Source organism: Otolemur garnettii, unplaced genomic scaffold (assembly GCF_000181295.1).
Source record: "Otolemur garnettii isolate 467f Iridium unplaced genomic scaffold, OtoGar3 scaffold00062, whole genome shotgun sequence".
In the NCBI taxonomy this organism is placed as follows: Eukaryota; Metazoa; Chordata; class Mammalia; order Primates; family Galagidae; genus Otolemur; species Otolemur garnettii.
In genome coordinates this window covers 8,081,553-8,105,216 of record NW_003852457.1, presented here as the reverse complement: position 1 = coordinate 8,105,216, position 23,664 = coordinate 8,081,553, and the positions used below count along the sequence as shown (strand labels likewise).

Here is a 23,664-nt window from a genome sequence, read left to right as displayed (position 1 = left end):
CCCTCCTACCAGCAACGTATGTGTTCCAGTTTCTCTCCATCCTCATCAATGTCTTGATTACAACCATCTTAGAGGGTCTGAAGTAGTATCTCGTTATGGTTTTGATTTTCATTTCCCTAATGACTGATGATGTTGCAGCTTCTTTGCATGTGCTCGTTGGCTATTTGTGTATTTTCTTTGGAGGAATGTCTGTTGAAGTCCTTTCTTTCTTTTTTGCTTTGAGACAGGGTCTTGTGTCAGTGCTCCCACCTTAGTCTCCTGCCTTTACTCAGTTTTTCATTGGACTGTCTTTTTATTGTTCAGTTATAAAAGGTCTTTATAGATTCTTGATATAAGTTCTTTATCAGATATATGATTTACAAATATTTTCTCTAGTTCTGTGGTTTTATCTTTTTATTTCTGTGAAAGTATGCTCTGAGTCACTTAAGTTTTTAATTTTCATGAAGCACAGTTGGTCTTTTTTTTCTTTGGTTGCTCTTTTTATTTTCTGGTTTTCATTTCACATCTGAGAAACCATTGCCCAATCCAAGGCCACAAAGATTTACTCCTTTGGTTTCTTCTAAGAGGTTTATAGTTTAGGTCTGTGATCTGTGTTGAGTTAACTTTTGCATGTGATGTAAGGTAAGGGTTTAACTTCATCTACATTTTATATATAGGTATTGAGCCATCCATTACTATTTGTTCAAAAAGAGTTTTCTTTCCCCACAAAATGGTCTTGGCACCTTTTCAAAAATTAATTGTTTATAAACGTAAAGCCTTCACGTGTTCATTCCTTCTGGGACTACTTCTGAACTACTTCAGCTTGCCACATTCTTTCTCTTCTATCCTGAACCATAGTTTGTTGAACATGAGATTGGGGGAAACATACATGCCTGAAAGGGTAAGTAAAATACAGTGATGACGTTTCTTCTCTTTAGCTTGATTATCTATAACCTTCAGTCTGTCAGCTCCACCTTCAGTCTCTGAGGAAGTTTTAAGGTCTCCAACCCTATCTGAATGTTGTATGTTGTTCTCATTCAGAGTTTTATTAACACCTAACAGAATCATATATCACATACACTGTTTATGGATAATTATTTTCTGGTATATAGAGAGAAAGTATAGAGGTGCTGACAGCATGGTTTCCAGAGTTCAACTGAACTGCCTGAATTATGCCTGCACCCCTTTCTAGCTGTGTATCTTCAGCAAGTTAGTTAACCCTGCTTTGCCTTGATTTTTTCATCTGTGAAATGAGGATAATAATAGCATCAATATTATAGGATTCATGTGTGATAATACGTATGATAATACATAGGTTACATGTTCATAATACGTATGAACCTCTTGAAACACTGCATAGCACTGTTACTATTGGTAGTATAGTATGATGTTAGACAATTAAATTTGCAAACTCATCCTAGACAAAGTGCTCCATGCCTCATTGCTCAACATCAACTGCAGTTGCCTTCGGAGAACTTCCCTTGGGAAGCTGTGCACTGATGCAAGCACCTAGCCCACCCTTCAAAGCAATTTTGGAACTCTTTTTCTGGAATGACCCTCAAAACTATTGTACCACACACAAAAACATGCATCGAGAATAATGAATGGCGCTCAGCAAGACACTGCCTCTTATCAGCATGAGTGCAGCTGTGAGACACTGATAAACCAATGTTATAAAACCTTACTAAGTTGTTTATACAGTGCTGCCAAGGTAAGTGCATGATGACAAGTTCACAAACTTAATTATCAGGCCTCGTAGGACAGTAGCGCTAATAGTTACACCGGAAAAAGAGTTCCAGAATTACCTTTAAAGGTGGACAGGGCACTGGCATTGGTGCATAGCTTCCCCAAGGGAATGCTTCAGAGGTGACTGTAGTGATTTTCAGCAATGAGGTATATAGCAATTTTTCTAATACGAGTTCGTGAACTTAGTTGTCAGACCTTGTATTTTTTTAAAAAGTGAGAGTGTATAACTAAAGCCTTTATTCAAAAACCCTTAATATGATTTTGTCCATTTATTTAAGAGGAAAAATATTGGATATTTTCAAATGGAATTTGGTGATGTGATGAGCTTGGTTTCTGGCAAAGTTACTTAGGCTTTGTTACTTAGGCTTCTCCTATTTCCTATACAATTAGGTGAGGAAAATTTAGAGGAAATGGTTTAATAGCTGGGGGTCATAGATTTTAGTTTCATTCCTAGAAGTTTCTTGCATCCAGAAATACCATTAGAATGACTAATAGGTCATCTGGGCAAAAGACCAATTTGCCCAGTTATCCGTTTGAATGAATTGTATTGGATGAAATGATGACATGCTCTATTATCGTGACCGGCATTATACACCTGGTAATCCCCAGTAGCCTAACTTTAATTTATTAGTGATGCTAAGTGCCCTATATTGTCACATGCGACTGGTACAGATTTAATATTTTTATATTTATTAATGGCCTTTGTGCATTTTAATTGGTTGACATTTGCTTCTTTCTGCTGATACCAACTCAGTATGATACTAATAGATACTCTTTAGGTTTTCTTTGTTTCAGAAATTATACTAGAGTACTTTTGTTTTGGGTCTTTTATGTTATAAACTGTTTCAAATAGAGAAAACTATAGACCAGTGTTTTTCATCCTTTTTTATCTCATGGCACACTTGACCCCCTATAGTTAAAATTCCATGGTACACTTAAATTATGTTGATCAAAAAAGACTATATTTCTGTCTAACAAGGGTACAAGTGAACTTTTCTAGAACTAGAATATAAATATTTTGACACAATAACTATACAAATGACATGAAATTTATGTGAAACAGCTTGATGAAAGTATTTCAAAATGTATATGTAAACACTACACTGTACCCCATGTTTGCATAATGTATACAGCTATCATTAAATTAAAAAAAAGACTTAAAAAAGAATATACTTACTATGCTTTGAACTTCCTTTAGAAATAATTTAATTATCTTTAGAATTTTTTACTGTACACCTAAGATGCTCTCATGGCACACCAGTGTGCCACAGCACACTGGTTGAAAATCACTGCTATAGATCATAATGTAATACACCTGTATACATGCTGATTCAAACAGAAAAATGTTAGGTAATATGAACATTAGTAAATGATTATATGTCATAATTTAGTTATAAATAATACATAATGGTAATAAATGTTAATACATGTATATATGCAATATAGATTCAGGTTTTTTAAAAGAAATAATACTGTTATATGGTAGGTACTTCAGATTTTTTTATGTCATGATTTTCACAGAAACTCCTCAGACAGGAAATGTTATTCCCATTTTATACATGAAGGATTACAGCTAAATAACTTGTCCAAAGACAGTGAAATAATGCCATCTGTGATGGTGATTCAGTATTAGGTCTGCTTTAGTCCAGAGCTTGGGGTCTTTGCAGTATAAATACACTACCACTGTTGTGAATTAGGACTTAGGGAAAGCACAGATATACTTTTCCTTTTTTCTTCCTCCTCTTTTTAAAAACTTTATTATGAAAAGGTTTCTTTTGTGTTTATGTGTATTTGATATTCTGTTGCTTCTTATTTGGATGTTTGTTAATGTGACAGTTATTGGAAGTGTGTTTATTCCACACTTTCAAGAAGGTCATATGTATTATTGATTATATCGTTATTTTGTTTTTTAGTTTGTCAAATTTGCGAATATTGAAGAAGACACACCATCCTATCACAGACGTTACGACTTTTTTGTATCTCGATTCAGTGCCATGTGTCACTCCTGTCATAGTGATCCGGAAATACAAACAGAGTACGTATTATTTTACTTTATGATTTATAGTAAGTAATTTATAAATGAATACTGTGTATACATATTACATAATGATTACCAAAGGAAATATGAATATGGCTGAAATACAACTTTCCGTTGCTGTTAGAAGTTACAGACTAAGCAGAATGAGAGTGGCCTCTAACCTGACTCACCAGAGTCCAGCCTTCAGTAGGCCTTACTGTCCCTTCCTGTCTCCCTTGCCTGTCTCAGATCTGACCTTTCTGCCATTTCTTCCTGCTTTCACTTTAATCCATTCATGTGGGTCTTCTTGCTGTTTCTTGAACACTTGAGGTACATGTCACTTCAGGTCCTTTGGACACACTGTTCTCTCTGCCTGCAACGATTCCCCAGGTGCCCACATTGCTTGCACCTCTGTTTGTTCAGATGTCACCTCCCCTGGCCACCTTTCATTTACTAAATGCCCCTGCCCTCCCACCGCAGTTATTCATTACCTTCTTATTATACGGCTCTGTCTCTCACTCTAGAAGGGCGAGGGCTTTGCTTACAGGACTGCTGTGTCACTAGGGTTTGGGAGAGGGACTGTTAGGCACATTGTGGCCTCTCAATGAGTACTTTTTGAATGAATAAATAGATAAATTAGATGAATGAATGAAAGTATTCTAATTATTGTCAGTATTGTCATGACAACTGTCTTGGGTATTTTTATTTATTTATTTATTTTTATTGTTTGGGATTCATTGACAGTACAATTAGGTCACACTGATTGCATTTGTTAGGTAAAGTTCTTCTTATAATTGTGTCCCCCCCAAGAGTTATGCCATAACTGTGACCCCTCCACCACCCTCCCCGTCTTGGGTATTTTTAAACATTTATTTTAGATCTGTCCTACTAAAAATCTGAAATTGAATACTGTGTGAATTCAATCTATAGGTTGATAGCAATATAGAAATAAGATACTTCAAAATTAAGAATTAAAGTCAAAATGACTTTGGTAAATAGAGAAGTAGTTTGAGTGTTGCTATAATACACCTACAAAACAAAAAACCCTGAATTTAGGGAGTAACTATGGTAGTTGATAATCAAGATTTTTTATGTTTTATAATTTTTACTTTTAAAATAAATAAATATGCAAAAATTTAGTTATATATTATCCAAGCTACAGTGTTGGTTTACACAAAATGAAAACAAGTATAAAATTTATTTTAACATGGAGAAAGAAAGATGAGAAGTGATTAATAATGGTTTTCAGATGTAAGATTTGGTTTCTGTCTAAGAAAGGTGAGAGATGATTAATAGCTATTTCTAGATATAAGATTTTGTTTCTGTCCGTGACGGTACTGGTTTAATTTTTCCTCAGTATACTTATTGCGCATCGAGGGTCCTGATACTATTCCTTTATTATGAAATATAAAGTATTATAATTACCTTATAATAATTAATTTTCTGTTTGTCCCAGTTACCACTATAATCCTTTTTTTCTTCTATAAAGGACATTTAGAAAATGTTTTATAGAAACTGTCCTCTTTCTTTGAAGACTGATACTAAGTTTTTAATGGGGCAAAGAGGTAATAAAGATTAGTTAAATAAAATGGCAATTTCCCCAAGATTTTAACATATTTGCTTTCTTTTAAAATCCAGAAAACATTTAGAATGTAGTATGCTTTCCTTTAACATGCATTTTAAGGATTAATACACTGATTATAGATATTTCTCAAATTATGGTTAAGGCTAAACACTTGAAAAGTATTTCTGATATCCATAATGTTTATGAAAGTATACATTTAAGAAATTGAAAATTTTGTTAACATAAAATATCTTATTTTCAGGTATTTATTGCCTCCTAGTGAAATAATCTTTTTTGAAAACATATTTTCACCTATTTTTCATTAATATTTATAAAAAGAAACTTGAAATTTGCCTTATACAAATAAAAAGACTTATAGTATTTTTCCTAAATCTGGTCTTTACGATATTTTATGATTTTTTTCTTTTTTGAAACAGGGTCTTGCTTTGTTGCCCAAGCTAGAATGCAATGGTATCATCACAGCTCACTGTAGCCTCAAACCGCTGGCCTGCAGTGATCCTTCTGCCTCAGCCTCCTGAGTAGCTGGGAGTACAGGCACATACCATCATGCCCAGCTAAATTTTCTATTTTATGTAGAGACAGTCTCATTATGTTGCTCAGGCTCTTCTCAAACTCCTGGCTGCAAGTGATTCTCCTATCTTGGCTTCCCAAAGTGTTCAGACTATAGGTATCAGCCACCAAGCTTGGCCTCCAATAATGTGATACTTAAAATTCCATAATGCTAACATTTCATTTGAACCACCATAAAACAGATGAATAAACTAAAATGCTATAGGTCTGATAACTTAGAGTGTTTGATTTTTTTTTTTCTGCTTTGCCTTAAATAAGAGCCTCTTTGGTTTTCTTTGGTTGTATTTTTATTTTCTTTTAGGTTCTAACTTATTTATTTGCTACCCTTTGATTTTTCACAATACTGTCAAATAGACTCAGAGGCATGTGGGCAGTAGGAGATGGGGCTGGTACTCGTCAGATTTTCTTAAAATATTTGTCTTGTAGAACTTGTCCCCACTTGTGAAATCATTCATCAAAATCTGAAGGTCCTACCTTCTGAAGAAGCTTCAGCGATGGCTTCTTCATCATTGTCTTAATGGTTAACACCATTAGCAGGAGCAGTTAACATTGAGTGCCTACTGTGTGCCAGTTATTGTCTAAGCAATAATATTGCTAATATAATTCTTTACAACATGTTTATGCTGTGGGTATGACAGTTGTTCTATTTTACTGGTGGGAAAACTATAAATTTCCTTTAGGGGTCAAGGCCAGAGTGTGTTGGTTAGGCCTGACGTTAGGCCCAGCTTGCATGTAATAGTCTAGCTACATGCTAGTCTCTGGCTACATGCTCCCCGCACCTGACGGTAAGGAGTTTGAAGTTGCGGTGAGACAGGCTGATGCCATGGCCCTCTAGCCTGTGCAACAGAGTGAGACTATCTCAAAAGTAAAAAGGAGGCAACATATATAAGTACAGTTTTGACAGGCAGAACTTACATTTTTGATTTCCAATTCATTTTCCTCACCTTTTAGTGTCATATTACTGCCACCTTCCATTCTCCATCTGCTATTCCTGAATGCCTGAATATTTCCTCAGGGGTTTATAAAGCAGTATTATTCCCTTTTCCATGTCTTTGATTCTATAACTTACAGTTTTGGGAAGACAATGCTAGGTAAGTTGAACAAACCTCTAATTGGCGAATAGTAGGGGTTAGTGGGAGTAGGAAATAGCCAAGTAAACAGAAGTCATCTTTGGCCGGAAGAAAGATGTTTTTAAGACAAATGGGCGACCAAGTTAGCTTGCTTGACTTTATCCTTCTAAAGCTTTTCGAAGCTGTTTTCTAGTTACTTATTTTCTCATCCTTAAACCTTTATATTTTCTTTTTTCTTTTTTAAGAAGAACGAGGAAGAGCTCCAGGAAGTTGAGGGCTGTGAATTGGGATGGGAGAATAGGGTAGAATTCTCTAACTTTATTGATAAATTTTAAATTGTGATCACATTATTATATAGTAATATATGTATATCTAGAGACACATGTATTGTATCTGGCTGAGGTCATCCATTTTGATTTTGTTTGTCATACCTTTAAAAGAACCAGCTCAGTCTTCCATTTAGGCCAACTAAGGAGGTGAGGGGCTCTCGGGAGGAACAGAGAAAGGAATCTGAAGGCAAATCGGGTGTTCAGGAGGAGGGAAATTTTGTTTTTACTCAGCTTTGGAGACTTCTAGGTAAGAAACAGAGAGAAGCTAGTTCACAGTACTTTGCGTTATCGTTGTCATTTTAACAAAACCTACACTTTGGAATTTTTGTTGAAAAATAATGAATGGATTAGACAGTTCTATATTTTACATTCTTTAAACTTTATGTACTGATTTTTAAAAGATGATACTGAGAATAACCCCTTTTGAACATACCACTGTGTCTGTCTGAAATTTTTGAGATTTTAATTTCTTAGATTAATATATTAAGATATTTCTTTTTGTTTTTTGAGACAAAGTCTCAGACTGTGGCCCTGGGTAGAGTCCTGTGATACCACAGCTCACAGCAACCTCCAGCTCTTGGGCTTAAGCGATTCTCTTGATTCAGCCTCCCAAGTAAAAGATATTTCATTGTTAACATAACAGTGTTTACTTGGCATCCATTCTCCTGGCTAGACAAACAGACTTGTTTAAATAAAATTTTCTTAGACTAGTGTATTATTTTAAGATATTTAATTGTTAAGATAGCAGTATTTACTTAACATCCATTCTCTTAGCTAGGCAAACAGACTCATTACATACAATTTTTTAGAAGTTTATTTTCTTTTTATATAGAATCCGAATTGCTGGAATCAGGGGTATTCAAGGCGTGGTTCGCAAAACAGTTAATGATGAACTTCGTGCTACCATTTGGGAACCTCAGCATATGGATAAAATTGTTCCATCCCTCCTGTTTAACATGCAAAAGATAGAAGAAGTTGACAGGTATTGAATACACTGCTAAGGTTGAAGCTGTGTTAATTTTGTATGTATGTATGTGTGCTTGCTGGGGTAAGAAAGCTTTGTCTTTAATATTGTGTGAATAGTATATAAAGTTAAGTGAGATTAAAAAAATATGTATTTCTGGAAAAATTATTTGTAGTGAAACATTAATAGACAATAGATTATTATACATTTAAGCCTTTATTTTCTTTTAGAATAAGTTTATACTTCATTTGCTGTTTATTATTAAACATTCAGATTGCTATTTTAATTAATATTATTTGCAACTTTGGGAAATATAAATTATAGCTCAATTTCTATTGTTCTTTAGAGATGCAGCATGATTTTTCACAGGGAATTAGAACTAACCATAGTAATAATAATAATAATAGTAACTATCCATTGTATTTTATTTTTCAACAAAAAGATTAGCTACTTTATTTCTGATTTGTTCTTCTAAGATATTTGGGATACAGTATTGTTTTTGAACATATGCTGATTTTCTTTTTCCCTCCCCCTCAGTTACACTGAGAATACTCTGTTATTTTTTTCAAGTGCCAGGAACATACTTCTACTCACCCCCGTCTCTGTTGCTATACACAGAGATAATGTGTGATTAAGCTTCAGAAGTAGTATTTTCCAATTTGGCTTATTATCCTGACTTCCTGTTTTTTTTGCAGTTTGAAAAGTTAAATTTAAGAGGGATTCAATTCTGGCTATAAAGTTTACATTTTATTTATAATTTTCATGGTCACCTGTACAATATTAAAATAAAAGTGATATAGAAATGAGATGTTTATAATTCTGTGGTAGCACTTACCTGTTCATTTAAATTTACAGTAATTGCAGAAAGGATTCATGCTGAATTACTTAGACGACGTAACTATCTGCAGCTTCAGAAACCTTTTCTAAAGTGTGAAATATTTTAGCACTGTTAATATTTTTTCTATTTTTGGCACTGTAGCTGAGGTGGAAGTTTCCCTATCTAAAATATTTACTATTTAAAAGATTTCTAGCTAGCTGGAAACCCATTTTTTTCACATAGTTATGGCTCTTATGGTCCCGAGTCCACATAAGTAAAATATAGGAAGTAGATCATTTATTGTCAAATCTTAAGAAGTTGTATTTTCTCACAGTGTAATCTCAGTTCCATAGATATGCTATTTTTAATTATTATTGAACATGCATACATTAGCCAAAACTAATATTTCAAGATGTGAGCCGACAGATACTGTGTACGGAAGACATCCACACATGTAAGCATTGGAGTTAGCTTTTCAAATGTATTTTGTATTTACAGTCTGGGTCATAGTTTTCTATCTTATTTTATTTTTGCCCTCTTGTAGTTAAACTGAGTATACCTAAAGAGGTCTCTAGGCACTGCATTCTTACTAAGATTTTGCTGTAAATGGGGAGAAATTATGTGAAAGTAAACAAATAGCAAGCTGGTATCTTCTGTAAGAGATGTTCTACTAGCTGGAGACAACTTGCACAGCTGAATTTAGTTCTGTTTGAAAGATTATGTGATTAGCTTTGGTGGAGGTGCACATTTATGAAGTTAGAATCAAGCTTTAAAGTTATTTGGGGATTAAAAAGTGTCGCTTTAACATTTCTGAGAAGTAGGGTATATTCTTCAGAACTAATACTGAAATCCTGACGTCAGTTTTCCTTACTTGTCTGTCTTTCAGTCGCTTAGGCCCTCCCTCTTCTCCTTCTGCTGCTGACAAAGAAGAAAACCCTGCTGTGCTGGCTGAGAACTGTTTCAGGGAACTTCTGGGTCGAGCTACTTTTGGGAATATGAATAATGCTGTTAGGCCAGTTTTTGCGTAAGTTGGTGGTGTTTTCCTGGTGACTTGTGACTTTGCTATATAAATTCTGTGCTCATTTACTTACAGAGGACAAATAGTTTTTCACTTGTGCGAGTTACTAATGGAAGCAGTATAGCCTTGTGAAATGAGTACACAGTTGAATCAGGCATCATATGTTAAGCACTGGTTAAAGTTATTTTTTTCCTTTAAATTAAAACAAAGTGTAATAATGTCCTTAATAATGAACACTTATTGTGCAACATTTATCTTGAATATCTGCTTACAGACTGGAAATGCATATGTGCAGTGGAATATTAACCAGAGGCCAGCTATCATGTGTATTTTTTTACTACTGTGATCTGTTCTTTCCATTCCCTGGCTCCTGTTTCTTGGCTGTCTGTTTTGCCATGACTGGACTGTGTTAGATCACAGTCACTTCTCTGAGTAAATGTCGTCTTGTACCTAGTGACTGATCAGAGCAAGAATATTATATATCTTATTGGTACTTATATGCACTTCATCAGACAAATTCATTTATGAGCTCTGAGTTTCTCCGCAGAGACCAGTGGTTTTCAGCTGGCTGCTGAGAGACTCTGGTGTGCCCTGAGAGGATCTTAGGTGTGCTGTGAAAGTTTTTAAAGATCATTAATTAAATTATTTTCAAAAGAAATTTAAAGCACAGTAAGTGTGTACGTTTATGTGTGTGTGTGTGTATATATATTTACTCTTTTATGATCAAAATAATTGAAGTGTGCTGTGTAAGTTTAACTGTAGGTTCAAGTGTGCTGTGAAGATGAAAAAGGTTAAACAACACTGATGGAGATTTTTGGTAGTCTTTTTTCTTATTAAAATTCACTTTGTCCTTTTATCATTCTGATTTTAATAATACTGTATAGGACATATAAAATATTCTAACTGTAACATTGAGGATTCGTGGCCTGGGGTTCAAAATTGAGCTTTAGTTACAGAATCTACAAACCACAAAATTATATTAAAAATCAGAAAATCATTAGATTTTCATAAGGAATTTGTAATGCCCTCCCTCAAAATATTGAGACTCTTTTGAGACTCTACTAAAGAAAAATCAGAATTATGTCAGATATACTAAATGCAGATTTATTTGTACTATCAGACATGCTTAATTAACATCTGAATTTCAGTTTTTATATTAACACTCTGAGAGATACGCTATAAGACGTTATAAATCGAGAGAGCTAATGTAGAGGAAAGAAGTTACTAAATAAACTGTACTTGAGTTGAGTGACTTGACGTGGTCTGTATTCTTTTCTACAGAGAACTTAAAGAACTGATCCTGATCATGCCTTCATTAATTTAATTAAATGTTAATTAAATATTACTTAACTATAAATTTATTGTTAATTAAATATCAAATGGCCTCTACAGATAAGGTACTGAGCACTTTGGGAATGTGTGCATGAGTAACAGACTTGGTAGGTGATTAACATGCATGATAATTATAATATGGATTATGACAAAAAGCCAAAAAATGCTTTAGCAGTTCAAAACAAAGAATTCATGTCTAATTTGAGAATATAGGGGTGGTATCCTTTGAGATACATTAAGGAGGGTAGGTATCAAAAACTGCTTTGGAAATTTTATTTGTAAATAATACATTAGTTCCACATTGAAGTAGATTTTAAATTTCATTTGTTACTTGATCTAGTAAGGAAAATAAATGATTCAAAAGAAATTTTGGCTATCACATTTTTAATTAACAGTGAGCACAGACAATAGCATTGGCTATAGTGCTGCTTACAGTTAAAGTATTAGTATGAAATAAGAGGATAAAAGTTTAGGCTATACTGTAGAGATCTTAAAATTTTGTATTTAAGACTGTAGGCAAATAGTGTACATCTTAGCTCAAAGGTATGAAATGCCAAGAATTGCCCTTTGATATAGTTAATCAGGTAGAGCTATATAGAATGTAGTAGAGTTGGGGTCAGTATTAGAATTATTATTATAATAAAATACTTGGCAAGAAAGTTTAAGAACTGTAAGGAATTGGCAGCATGCCTAAAGAGGTAAGTAAAGTTTAGTTTTTTGTCTCTTAAGAGCAGAGTGAATGGGGAACATTCTAGAAGAGTAGCAGTTCATTTTAATTTCAGAGAGTTTTACAACCTCTTTTACTTCAGGAGGTCTTAAAATTCTTTTCCACCTAATTCTCTCTTAATTTAGTTTAAACCTGCACCTTTTCCTATTTACCTTTCTTTGGAAAAAACATTAATACTTGTTTGTATAGTATCCTTAGGTACTGAAAAATGTATATTTTGTTTTCACTGTTGATTAAAAATGTGGCATTCAAAATTTGTTGAATTATTTATTTTCTTTACTAGATCAAGTAACAGTTGAAATAAAAACCTACTTCAATGTTGAACTAAAGCATTCTTTACAAATAAAGTTTCCAGGGGAGTTTTTCATTTTACAAGCCACTTTCTATAGTCATCCATTAACTAGAAGTGAAGCACTTTTGTTTTGAAGCCAATCCTTACTAAAACCAAAAGACTTCTATGAGGTACAGAATTTTTAAAAAATATGCCACATAGTTACCATCTTTACTTTGAATAAAAGAAAAAGTTACTTTCTATATCATTATACAGAGGGCAATATAATAATAAAAATACTTTATAGGTTATTATAATAGTATATCAGTGCTGTTCACATTACGTTCTTTTTCATATGCCTGTAAGGCAAGTAATCACTCAATTTTTACAAGTTCTTTACATTGATTGATTCCACACCTCTGAAGATTTCACTAGAAAATTTTTGGCTCTGAGTTATTCCTCAACATCTAAAAATCCTGTTGAAATTAAACTTTGCCATTTGGAAATAACACTAGACATACAGATGTCAGATGTCAAAAGGTGTGATAAAAGGTGAAAGCCCTTCATGATTCTGAAGTTTTCCACAAAAGTTGGTAGAGCAGAATAAACTCATATATTTGACCATCGGTTGTCAGGAATTAGTCTGAAGTAAGACACTGGAAGTTTCCTTGAAGTCTAATATTTGATTTTACAAATGACTGGAAATTTTATATACCATTATATGCTATCTTCATGATTTTTATATGTATTAGGAATAAGAGTTTTCTTTTTCCCTCAAAAGTCTTAGAGAAATTATTGTTGCAGCCAAAAGAATAAGAATTTTTATATTTCCTGAGATGGTGTGTCTCTCTCTGTCACCCCAGCTAGTACAGTGGTGTCATGATAGCTCACAGTAACCTCTAACTCTGGGGCTCAAGTGAGCCTCCTGCCTCAGCCTCCTGAGTAGCAAAGGCACATGCTACCATGCCTGGCTAATTTTTTTCTACTTATTTTTAGTACAGATTGTGTCTCATTCTTGCTCAGGCTGGTCCCAAACTCCTAAGCTCAAGTCATCCTCCCAGCTTGGTCACCCAGCGTGCTGGGATTACAGGAATGGGCAGCTGTTACCCATAAGGGGAAATTTTAAGATCTCTTTTGACCCCTTAGTCCTACTGTGCTTAGATCCTCCTATAGAATATGTATTATGGAATTGAAATAATTTTTATTCAAACGAAGTATATGTTGTGATCAATTTGTTAAAAAAGCACTTATGCTTGGGTGTCCTCAGGATATGAAAAGAAAGGTACTTAGGTTAAGTTTGTTTTAACTTGAACATCTCAGTCAATTGAGTTTGTGGCTGTTTTTTCTTCTTTGTGCCTCAGTGTTCTCTTGATATAAAGCACTCAATCTCCTTGGAAAGATACTATGAGTAATAAATTGTATATATAATTTAGGACAGTAGTTCCTAGAAGTTAGGATGCTAACTTTTCACTGATTCGTGGACTTAAGCATGTTCAGATTTTGGTGTACTTGGGGGCTGGGCAGGGGAGCTTGGGGCTCGTGGAACCAATGCCCCAAATGGACAAGAGATGACTGGAGGCTGGTGTTTTATTGTTGTCTTATGACAGAGTTTGGCAGTTGGGAAAAATATGTTTCTTATTTCTGGAAATTAAAGCCCTGGTTTTCTTTTAGATAAGATTCTGACTGTTAAGTTTTTCCTACTGCTGAGGGTTCTAGAAGAAGGAAGTATAAGAAAAGTAGGGAATTCTTGAAGTAATTTTTAATTGTTATTTGCAGGCATTTAGATCATCACAAACTGTGGGATCCCAATGAATTTGCAGTTCACTGCTTTAAAATTATAATGTATTCCATTCAGGTAAGATTTGGTTAACTATCATATTCATATAAATAATTTTGGTTCAATATAGATAAGCACATCATCAAACAGATATAGAAACTGTAGGATATAAAACATGTTCTTAATTTAACTATTTTGTCTCATTCATCTTCATTTACCACTTTCCTATTTGCTAAGATTAAAAGATAACTAATAAAAGGAACTAAATAATTTTATGGTAGTCCTCTTTATTACACATTTATTCAATGTGTGTGTTATGCATTTATATTTAACTGAGGAACTGGCACTGGAATTCACATTTACTATGGCAGAATATAGCTGATAATTACAGCAAACACTTATTAAATATTTACTATGAGGTATTAAGGCCTTTAGTTGTTATAGAACCTTATGATGAAACACTTACCTACTGGAGAGGACCACCTTGGTTTCTCGTGCAGTGTGAAGAGACCCAGTTAGTTCTTAATGCAAGAGGACTGTCACATCTTTTTTTACACCATTTATATTTTTAATGCCTTAAAAAGACATCATTACTTTTGGAGAAGAGGCAGTTTGTTAGTAGCACAGATTCCAGTATAGGTCATACCAGGATATGTATCCTGGATGTGCTATTTACTGATTGAATGAACTTGGGAAAATCATTCAGTCTGAGTTTCAGTTTCTTCATCTCTGAAGAGAAAATTTTAATGCATGCATGAAGTGGTTTATATATTTAAATAGAAGCTGCCATTTGTCAGGTACTGGCTGTGACCCATGACTATGCTAAAAACTTTAAATGTTCTCTGTCATTTAGTCCTCCTTATCCTGTGAAGTAGATTATTTCCAGGTCAGAAAACTGACCTTTTGAGAAGTGAGATAACTTAGTCAAGGAAATAATGGATAGAAAGTGAAGTCAGAATTCAGATTCTTACCATTTTATTCCAGAACTTGTGGTCTATTTTAACCACTAATTTAAGGTTACTATTATATGCCTAGCATAAAGTAGGTCTTCAATAAAGAATAGTTACAAAGCTGGTTTGGATATGGAAGAACAATATTTTAAAGTTTGATTTTAATTTAGTGAGAAGTGGATCTGGCAATCTACGCACATACCTAATGCTGCGCTGGTCTTTCCCCGTCTCCTGTTCCTCCTTCATTCAGATTTAGTTACTAGATGAAATTATTCTTTGTAAGGAGTAAATTAATAAAGTTAATTACAAAGTAGAAAAACTTAGGAATCAGTAAATACTTGTTGAATAAATGATCTCAAAACTATTTCAGGTCCACAGCTTATTGCTTAAGAAATGTCTTTAAGTATAATATATATTTTAGGAAGTCTATAAATTAAGAATTAAATGGTAGTACACACCAGAACAGGAATTTCTGTTTAATAATATTGTCCTGGTACAGTTAAAACTTACAAGAGATTTGATTGTTTTAATTGCCACTTAACTATAAAATTGGCATAAGTATCACTTTTAGGTAATATTTCAACCCCTTTCCATAAAATAAACTAGCCCCATTGAAGAGCTATATCCATAGGATGCGCGCGCACACACACACACACACACACACACACAGTTTCAAATACGCTAGGGCATTTGTGGTGAAGGGAAAATATTTTTAAAGCTTATCTTTGTGCAAAATGTATTTGTTGAAGGTAATGACATATAGTTAACAGCTGTGCTCTGAGATCAGACTAGGAGTCACTTTTCTGGTGTTCCTTAGAGTTTTTGCATAGCCTTAGGCAAGTTACTAAAACCTGCCTTATTTGCACTGGGAAGGGCACAAAGCAATTGAGTTGAACCCACCTCCTAGAACTGGCTATGCATATAATCCACATAAAGTGCTTAAAAGAGGGCCTGCATCTGATTACGTCTGAACAAAATGCCTTTTGTTGTCATTGTTGTTATGTTTATTGCTGTAGTCATGTATTAGCCCAGGAGTCACCAGTTGAATAGTAGTAATAATAACTCATATTTATCAAGCACTTTTCATATAATTTTTACAATTTTGGTGCTTTGTGCAAATTAATGCATTTAATTGCTATAATAATCCTTTAAAATAACTAGTTATTGTCTAAGTATTGTAGATGAGGGAAACTAGTACAGAGAGATGAAGTAACTCTGTCTTAGACTGTGAGCTATTTTAGCTACAAATGGTAGAGCCAGAATTTGAACTTGGGTAATTTGACTTCAAGGCTTACATACCACTATATTCTGTTGCTTTTTAAAGCTTTTCATCCATTAACATTTCCTTCTTAAACTTTAGTGTAAGGGTGAATTTTATAATAGGTAAATAAAACCTCAGTGAACCTGACTTCTGCGTTCAGTATAAAGAGTAACATCTTTGCAGTTTTATTCCTATGACCCTGTATTCTCATTTTATATATAATACTATTTTGAATTGTTCCTTATTGGTACAGTGAATACGTGCCCTGGTTTGCTTAGGATAGCAATACTTTCTATGTAATTACTCCTCATTTGCTATCTTAAGTGTCCTGGTTTAGACCATAAATCAAATGGCTACCTTATTTATAAAGCATACTCAAATAATTGGATAATGTTCACATAGGAAAAGCATGCTTCCTAGGCAGGAAGTTCAACTTTAGGGTGTGAGTCTGTTTGCCTGTCTAATATTCTTTTATTTTAACAAAGCTTTAAATAAAGTAAAAAATGAAAATATAAATTTAGTTTTTACCTTGAGTTGTTATAAAAGTAGATATGTTATGACAGAAGTGCTAGACATAACCTAGAAGTGAAATCTGTGAGGTTGATAGAGATGGAGGGGAAGTGTTTTGCTTTGGGGCAGAGTAGCCATTGTGTGTAGGACACAGCTTCTTACTGTCAAACCACCCATTCCAAAGGAGGGAAACAGCTGGCCTGCAAACAGGACAGTGGGGCCTCGCTGGAGCCAGCACAGACGGAGATCCTGGGCCACTGTGCTTCCCTGTCACAAGTTGGTGCAGAGCAGGAGACATTCATGAGTCATGGGTACAGGCGTGGCTTTAAAAAATAAAACCCTGTTACTCTGTTTAAAATAAAGAAAATCTATTCCCTGGAGTTAAATATTTTCTGGCTATGCTTTTCTCGTTTGTCTGTTTTAGGTCACAATAGCTTTCACTGTGATGAAGATTTTTTTATTGATAAGTTGCCTTTGTAAATTCCGAATCTTCTGATATCTTCTTGATTTATGTTTTGTCAGGGACACATTGATAAGATTTTCCTTTAGATAGCGTTTCTTGCTTAGATGAGAGTTTTGTCTGTTTAGCATTGTTAGCTGTCCATAAAAAAATAGTATTTACCTACTTTGGATAAGGAAGAAATTACTGCAGATGTCATAATTTAATCTGTTTTTTTTTAATAAAATTTTGTTACCAAATTATGAGAGGGTATGGGCGTTGTTTGTAAAATACAAAAATGTATAAAGTAAATAAAAATTCCTTTCTTGGAGGCGACTATTGTTAATACTTAGTTACATGTAATTAATTATACATTTAAAAATTAGACTGAATTTTATTGAAGATAGTATTTTGTGGTTTGCTTTTTTTCCCCCACTCATAGTTCTATAAATAGTTCCTGGTATCCTTGTTTATTCTTCAGAGGAAGGGTTTTCAGTACTTACGTAGTGTCTTGTGACCCGAGTACCGGTCCCCTGTGACTGGACCTGAGCACTGGTCCCCTGTGACTGGACATTAAAGGTCATGTGGATTTTAATCTCATCACTCGTCCATACATCTCTGTACTGTTTTGTTTCCGTTAGGCTCAGTATTCTCACCATGTGATCCAGGAGATTCTAGGACACCTTGATGCTCGTAAAAAAGATTCTCCTCGGGTTCGAGCCGGTATTATTCAGGTTCTGTTAGAGGCTGTCGCCATTGCTGCTAAAGGTTCCATAGGTGAGTGCAAGAAAAAAATAAAAAGAAGTAATGTTTCAATCTATTTCAAAGTGTTTTCAGCATAGCAGTGTCTGAAAAACTCCTTTCAGAGTATTTCTACATGGTTTCAATTGTGCAATAATTTCTCTTAATGTTTGCATTTATGTGATTATTGTCAGGCTTCTTTAGTGCATAGTGAAGCATTTTCCTACAACTCAATTCCTCCTTCTGCTCCTTTCTTCTAATAAAGGGTTTTGAGTATCAATTATGTATCAAACATTGGAAGAATTATAGATAGAAGAAACTGGTAGTTTACTTTCAGTTAGACAGCTCCACCTAGTGCCTCGATACGCAGCGCACCTTGATGACATATAAGGACCCTAGGGCTCAGAATGGTCAGCAGGAACGAGTACTGTATGGCCCATTTTGGTTAGAATGTATCAGTTGAGAAGTTAGGAGAGTGAAATTTGCCTTTAAAGTTAAGATGCAGCTGAATTGTGGACATGCTCTACTGTTGACTGATTTGGCAATTTTTAATAATCTTTTTGTGAGATATGTTATAGGACAATTCGTCTGGCAGCAAAATGTAGGGCACATGAGAAATCACAATTTGCTGTCTCTGTTCTCGGCATATGGGAAGGAACTTGCCCTTGGGTAGCCGCAGTAGGTAAAGTCAGTTGAATTTGACAGCTGACTGATGGCAGGGGTAACAAGGAGAAGGGGCAGTTTACAGATCATAATATTTCACCTTACATGTGGTTAGAAGAAAGAAATGGTCCATAATGGAAATATACATGGTAGGGGTTGAATCTGGATGTAATTTCTTTGCTTCAGAATCAAATTGAAACTATGTCAGCTAATGAAATAGTCATCCCTTGATACCTGCAGGGGGTGGGTCCATGACCTCTGTGGCTACCAGACTCCAGCAACACTCAAGTTCCTTACATAAAATGCTCTAGTAATTTGCATATAACCTATGCATATTCTATCATATACCTAAGTTATCTGGATTATTTATAATACCTAATACAATGTAAAAGCTTTGTAAATAGTGGTTATATGATGGGTTTTTAAAACATTTGTATTGTTCTTTTTCCCCACAAATATTTTTGGTCTGCATTTGGTTGAATCCACTGGTATGACTATATTCTATTAGGTTATTTAGTGTGAAATGTTCCATTTCCTTAAGTACTAAGATTGATAGCTGATAGCTTTGACATTTCACTCTGACATTTCTTTTTTTTTCATTGTGAAGGTACATCCTCTTTCTTTCAAAAACATGTTTTGGCTTATTATCTTTTAGTTTTTTTATTGGAGCATTTTTTTTTAAAGCTATGGATAAGTGAAAACTTCAAGTTATTTTTGAATATGAGTTCCATTTTGGAACCACTGCAGCACAGACAGCTCAAAATATGAGCCAAGTGTTTGGGAAGGATGCGCACAGTACATTGATGGTTTGAAAAGTCCCGTCTGGTGATTTTAGTCTTGAACATGAGCCGTGTGGGCTACCTGAGGGCAGGGTAGATAATGACGACCTGAAAGCGGTAGTGGAAGTGAATCCATCTCATCCTGTGTGTGAACTGGCAGCAGGGTTCAGCATTACTATTCCAAACAATATTGGACCATTTGAAACACGTTGGGTTCCGCATGAATTAAATGAGTGCCGGACATCTTGCAGCTTTGCTCTTCTTTGCTGTCACAACATAAAGGTGAACCATTTCTATTGTTCATTGTAATGAAAATGAATTCTTTTTGAATCCAAGTATCCAGCACTGTGGATAAAGATGAAGTCCTGAAACACACTCACAAAGTGAATATTTATCAAAAAAAGTTAGTGGTGCCTAACTGGTGCCAGTGTTCCAACACTGATATTACCCGCTACACTGCAGGAGGGTCCAGCCCGTGCCCGTGGGCCATATGCACCCAGGATACGAAGGCAGCCCAATGCAAAGTCACAAACTTACTTAAATCATTATGAGATTTTTTGTGTGTAAAACTTTTTTTTTTGGTAGAATTCAGTTGCATAGTTCTCAAGCTTGAACTTCATAGATGACAGTGTTGTGGTGCAGGGTCAGGTAACTGAACATACACATGTTTGCCCAGATGGGTGGCTGCAGGTTTATGGCAGCTTTCAGTGTGTTATCTGCTAAGCACAGTTGAATCGACATCACCAGACATCATATGTGCTTGTGGTAGCTTGGCCAGGTAGCCATTCTCAATAGTGTTGGAACCTACCGTTGCAACAATAGGCATTTAATGCCATGTAGAAGTCAGGTGAGCATTCTTACTTGAGTATTAAGGGCATTTCTACACCTTGGCAGTGCCTCATATGTCACCTGTCATATTGGCAGCTGAGATCTGAAAGGGCCCAAAGGTTGCTTTCTGTTTTCCTGTCAACTGACTTTTACATAATAAAAGTAAATATGGTTTTACTATTAAAAAAAGGCATTATTGGCTCGGCGCCTATAGCTCAACCGGCTAAGGCGCCAGCCACATACACCTAAGGTGGCGGGTTCGAATCCCCAGCCCGGACCCGCCAAAACAACAATGACGGCTGCAACCAAAAAATAGCCGGGCGTTGTGGCGGGTGCCTGTGGTCCCAGCTACTTGGGAGGCGGAGGCAGGAGACTCGCTTGAGCCCAGGAGTTGGAGGTTGCTGTGAGCTGTAATGCCATGGCACTCTACCCAGGGGGACAGCTTGAGGCTCTGTCTCAAAAAAAAAAAAAAAAAAAAAGGCATTATTTTTTAATCCCAGTATGGCTTTTACATCTCAAAAGAAAGCAGAACTCTACAAAAGAAAAATTATGTGTGAAGGAAGACTGTTCATTGAAAAGTAGACAGATGACTACTTTTTTATTGAGGCAAATAGTAAGGCACTCTGCTTTATTTGGGAATTTGTGCAGGTTTTCAAAGTCTGTAATTTGAAAAGGCGTTATGTGCAAAACATGCTGCCAAATCCAATGCATTCGAGGGATTGTGTTCTAAGGATGAAATAGGAATAGCAGAAGTGAATGATCTGCTCAACAGAAGTTTTTTAAAAAGTTACAACTCAGTGGTGGTGGGGCTCTAAATTCCCACCTGTCGAGTACAATGTAGGGGTACATGGCATACACTTCCTGGGCGAAGGACTCAGCTATGATTCAGACTCTGGACCTTACCTGCAAATAATGTACCCTCCTGTTATCCCCAAATTAAAAAACAAAGTTACAACTCAGATGGATTCTGTTGTAGTATCCAGTTATGTGATACCGTATTTAATAGGAGAAAAAATCAAAACTACTGACTGATGGAAGGTTAGTTGAGCAAGTATGGAAAGCATCAGAAATATTATTTGCCCTGAAGAAAAGGGGGCTGTTTCTAAAATCAGTTTGTCTCACCAGATTATAGCCAGGCAATTGAATGCCTTGGGAAATCTACCAAAAGAAGTTTGTAAAGTTGCCCACCTAAAATTTTATGCCTTGCTAAGAATGACAGCACTGAGGCTACAAATACAGCTAAACTTGCCATTTTTATTAGAAGTATTGATGAGAATATAATGTCACTAAAAAAATGGCTTCTTTCGTGCCATGAAAAGTACAAGTAAATCAAGAGATCTATGTGAAGCAGTAAAAAAATATGTTAAAGCAATTTTCTTCGTCCATTGTCAACATACATGGTATAGTTACTAATGGTTCCCTGGTACTGGTAGGTTAAAGAGAGGAACTTGTCAGATTAATAGATGATGCAGCCCAAATGCATGTTTGATGTAGTATCATTGCGCAAAAGCTTTAAAAATGGGTAACATCATGCAGATGTTTTATGCCTTGCCATGAATGACAGCACTGAGGCTACGAATATGGCTAAACTTCCCATTTTTATTAGACTATGAATTTCATAAGAGCTATGGGACTGAATCATTGCCAATTCCAGGAATTCCTTAAAAGAATTAATACTGACTGGCAACGTCATGTACTTGTCAGAAGAAAGATGTCTAAGTTGAGGCCAAATGTTGAAAAGATTTGATTTGCAACATGTTAACCAATCATTTTTGGTATCAAAACCCAAATTTGTGTCAGAACTTGATGATGAAAACTGATTGAGCATTTTTAGTGCATTTAACTGCTCATTTAAATGAGCTAAACATACTTGTTCAAGGCAGAAACCAACTTATCAATATAATGTTACAAATGAAACTGGAATGACGGCAAGCTCCAGTTAAGGCAGTCACCTGCATGTGGACGCGTTGACTGGACACTGTCCGTGGACAGCGAAAAATATGCAGCTTTGCCTTTCAATGTGTTAGAAGAATTTGAAAACATTTTAAAATTTCCAGGAAAATAGTATTTTGGTACATTTGTGACTTCATTTTCAGCCATTGTAGATAACGTTGCATGCTAGTTTTGAAATGGAAGGCGTAGAGCTACAATCTGACATTTAACGTAAAGAAAAATTTGCTTATGTCTCTTAAGTGGACTTGTATAAGACCCATCTTCCCAGAAACAAATATCCCTCACTTTACACTCACACCTTATTCACATCATTGCTCTTTGGCAGCACCTGCATTTGTGAGCAACTCTTTTCAAGAATGAAGCACATTAAGAGTAAAGTTGGAACCAAAACATCTGATGAGCACCTTGAGAACCCACTGAGAATTCAACTACTTCCATCAAACTAGATAATGATGCATTAATTTCTCAAATACAATGTCTAATATCTCACTACTTTTATGTTGCCCACTCTTCTTTTACTCTTATAATATTTTAAAAACCCAAAGATGTTTTATTACCTAGATGTGTACATTTATGTTTTCTTTACTAGTGATCGCAAACTGCTCAACAATTTTAGAAAACTCTCTGAGAGGGCTGCTGCATAATTAAGATTATTATGCAGGGACATTTTTGCTTATCTGTGGTGTCAGGTAGCACAAAAATTATGCATAGATCTTTTTTTTGCTCATCAGCTTTTGTTAGTGTTTGTGTACTTAATATGCAACTCAAGACAATTTCTCTTCTTCTCATATAGCCAGAGAATCCAAAAGGTTGGACACCCTGCACTACAGTTTCACAAGACTTATTTGATTATAGCCAGACGTCCGCTGCTACCAGGTGGACAACATAATTAGGATGCTTGTGATTCAGTAGCCAGTAAAGACAGGCCAGTCCTCTTGTAAGACAACACTTCACACAAACAATGCTGTTCAAATTACAAAGCTGAACTTGGAAACTTGCTTGTAACTTTTATGATCTTAGTCCAAAGACTGAGAAGCATTGTATCAATAACTTGTTTCAAAGAGAAGAAAGCAGGTCATTTAATTGGCAAGTTATTTAATTTGAATTATTAAATGAAACCTGTTACATTGAAGCCTCAAGCCTATTAGTGTCTGCTGTGTGTTATGTACTATGTGCTAGGTTGTGTTCATTCAAGAAAAAGTTTAAAGATGGCTACCTGTCCTGGAAAGCTTGTAATCAGGAGTAAAGGCAGAAGTGAAACCTGCTAATTAAAAGGTAGTGTGTTAGAAGCAGTGATAGAAATGAGCAGAGAATTTACAGAAGGAAAAGGAGAGAGGA

The 23,664-nt window shown here is 35.1% G+C and overlaps 1 protein-coding gene across 2 annotated transcripts in view; it reads left to right on the top strand.

Moving 5' to 3' along the window:
* The window catches only part of EFR3A (EFR3 homolog A), a 100,695-nt gene that overhangs the window by 39,144 nt on the left and 37,887 nt on the right, over positions 1-23,664 (top strand). For both annotated transcript variants that reach the window (XM_003792874.2, XM_023514960.1), the window contains exons 5-9: positions 3,639-3,760; positions 8,129-8,278; positions 9,964-10,101; positions 14,202-14,280; positions 18,004-18,139. In XM_003792874.2, coding sequence (XP_003792922.1) covers positions 3,639-3,760; positions 8,129-8,278; positions 9,964-10,101; positions 14,202-14,280; positions 18,004-18,139 — 625 coding nt within the window. The remainder of the gene's footprint in view (positions 1-3,638; positions 3,761-8,128; positions 8,279-9,963; positions 10,102-14,201; positions 14,281-18,003; positions 18,140-23,664) is intronic.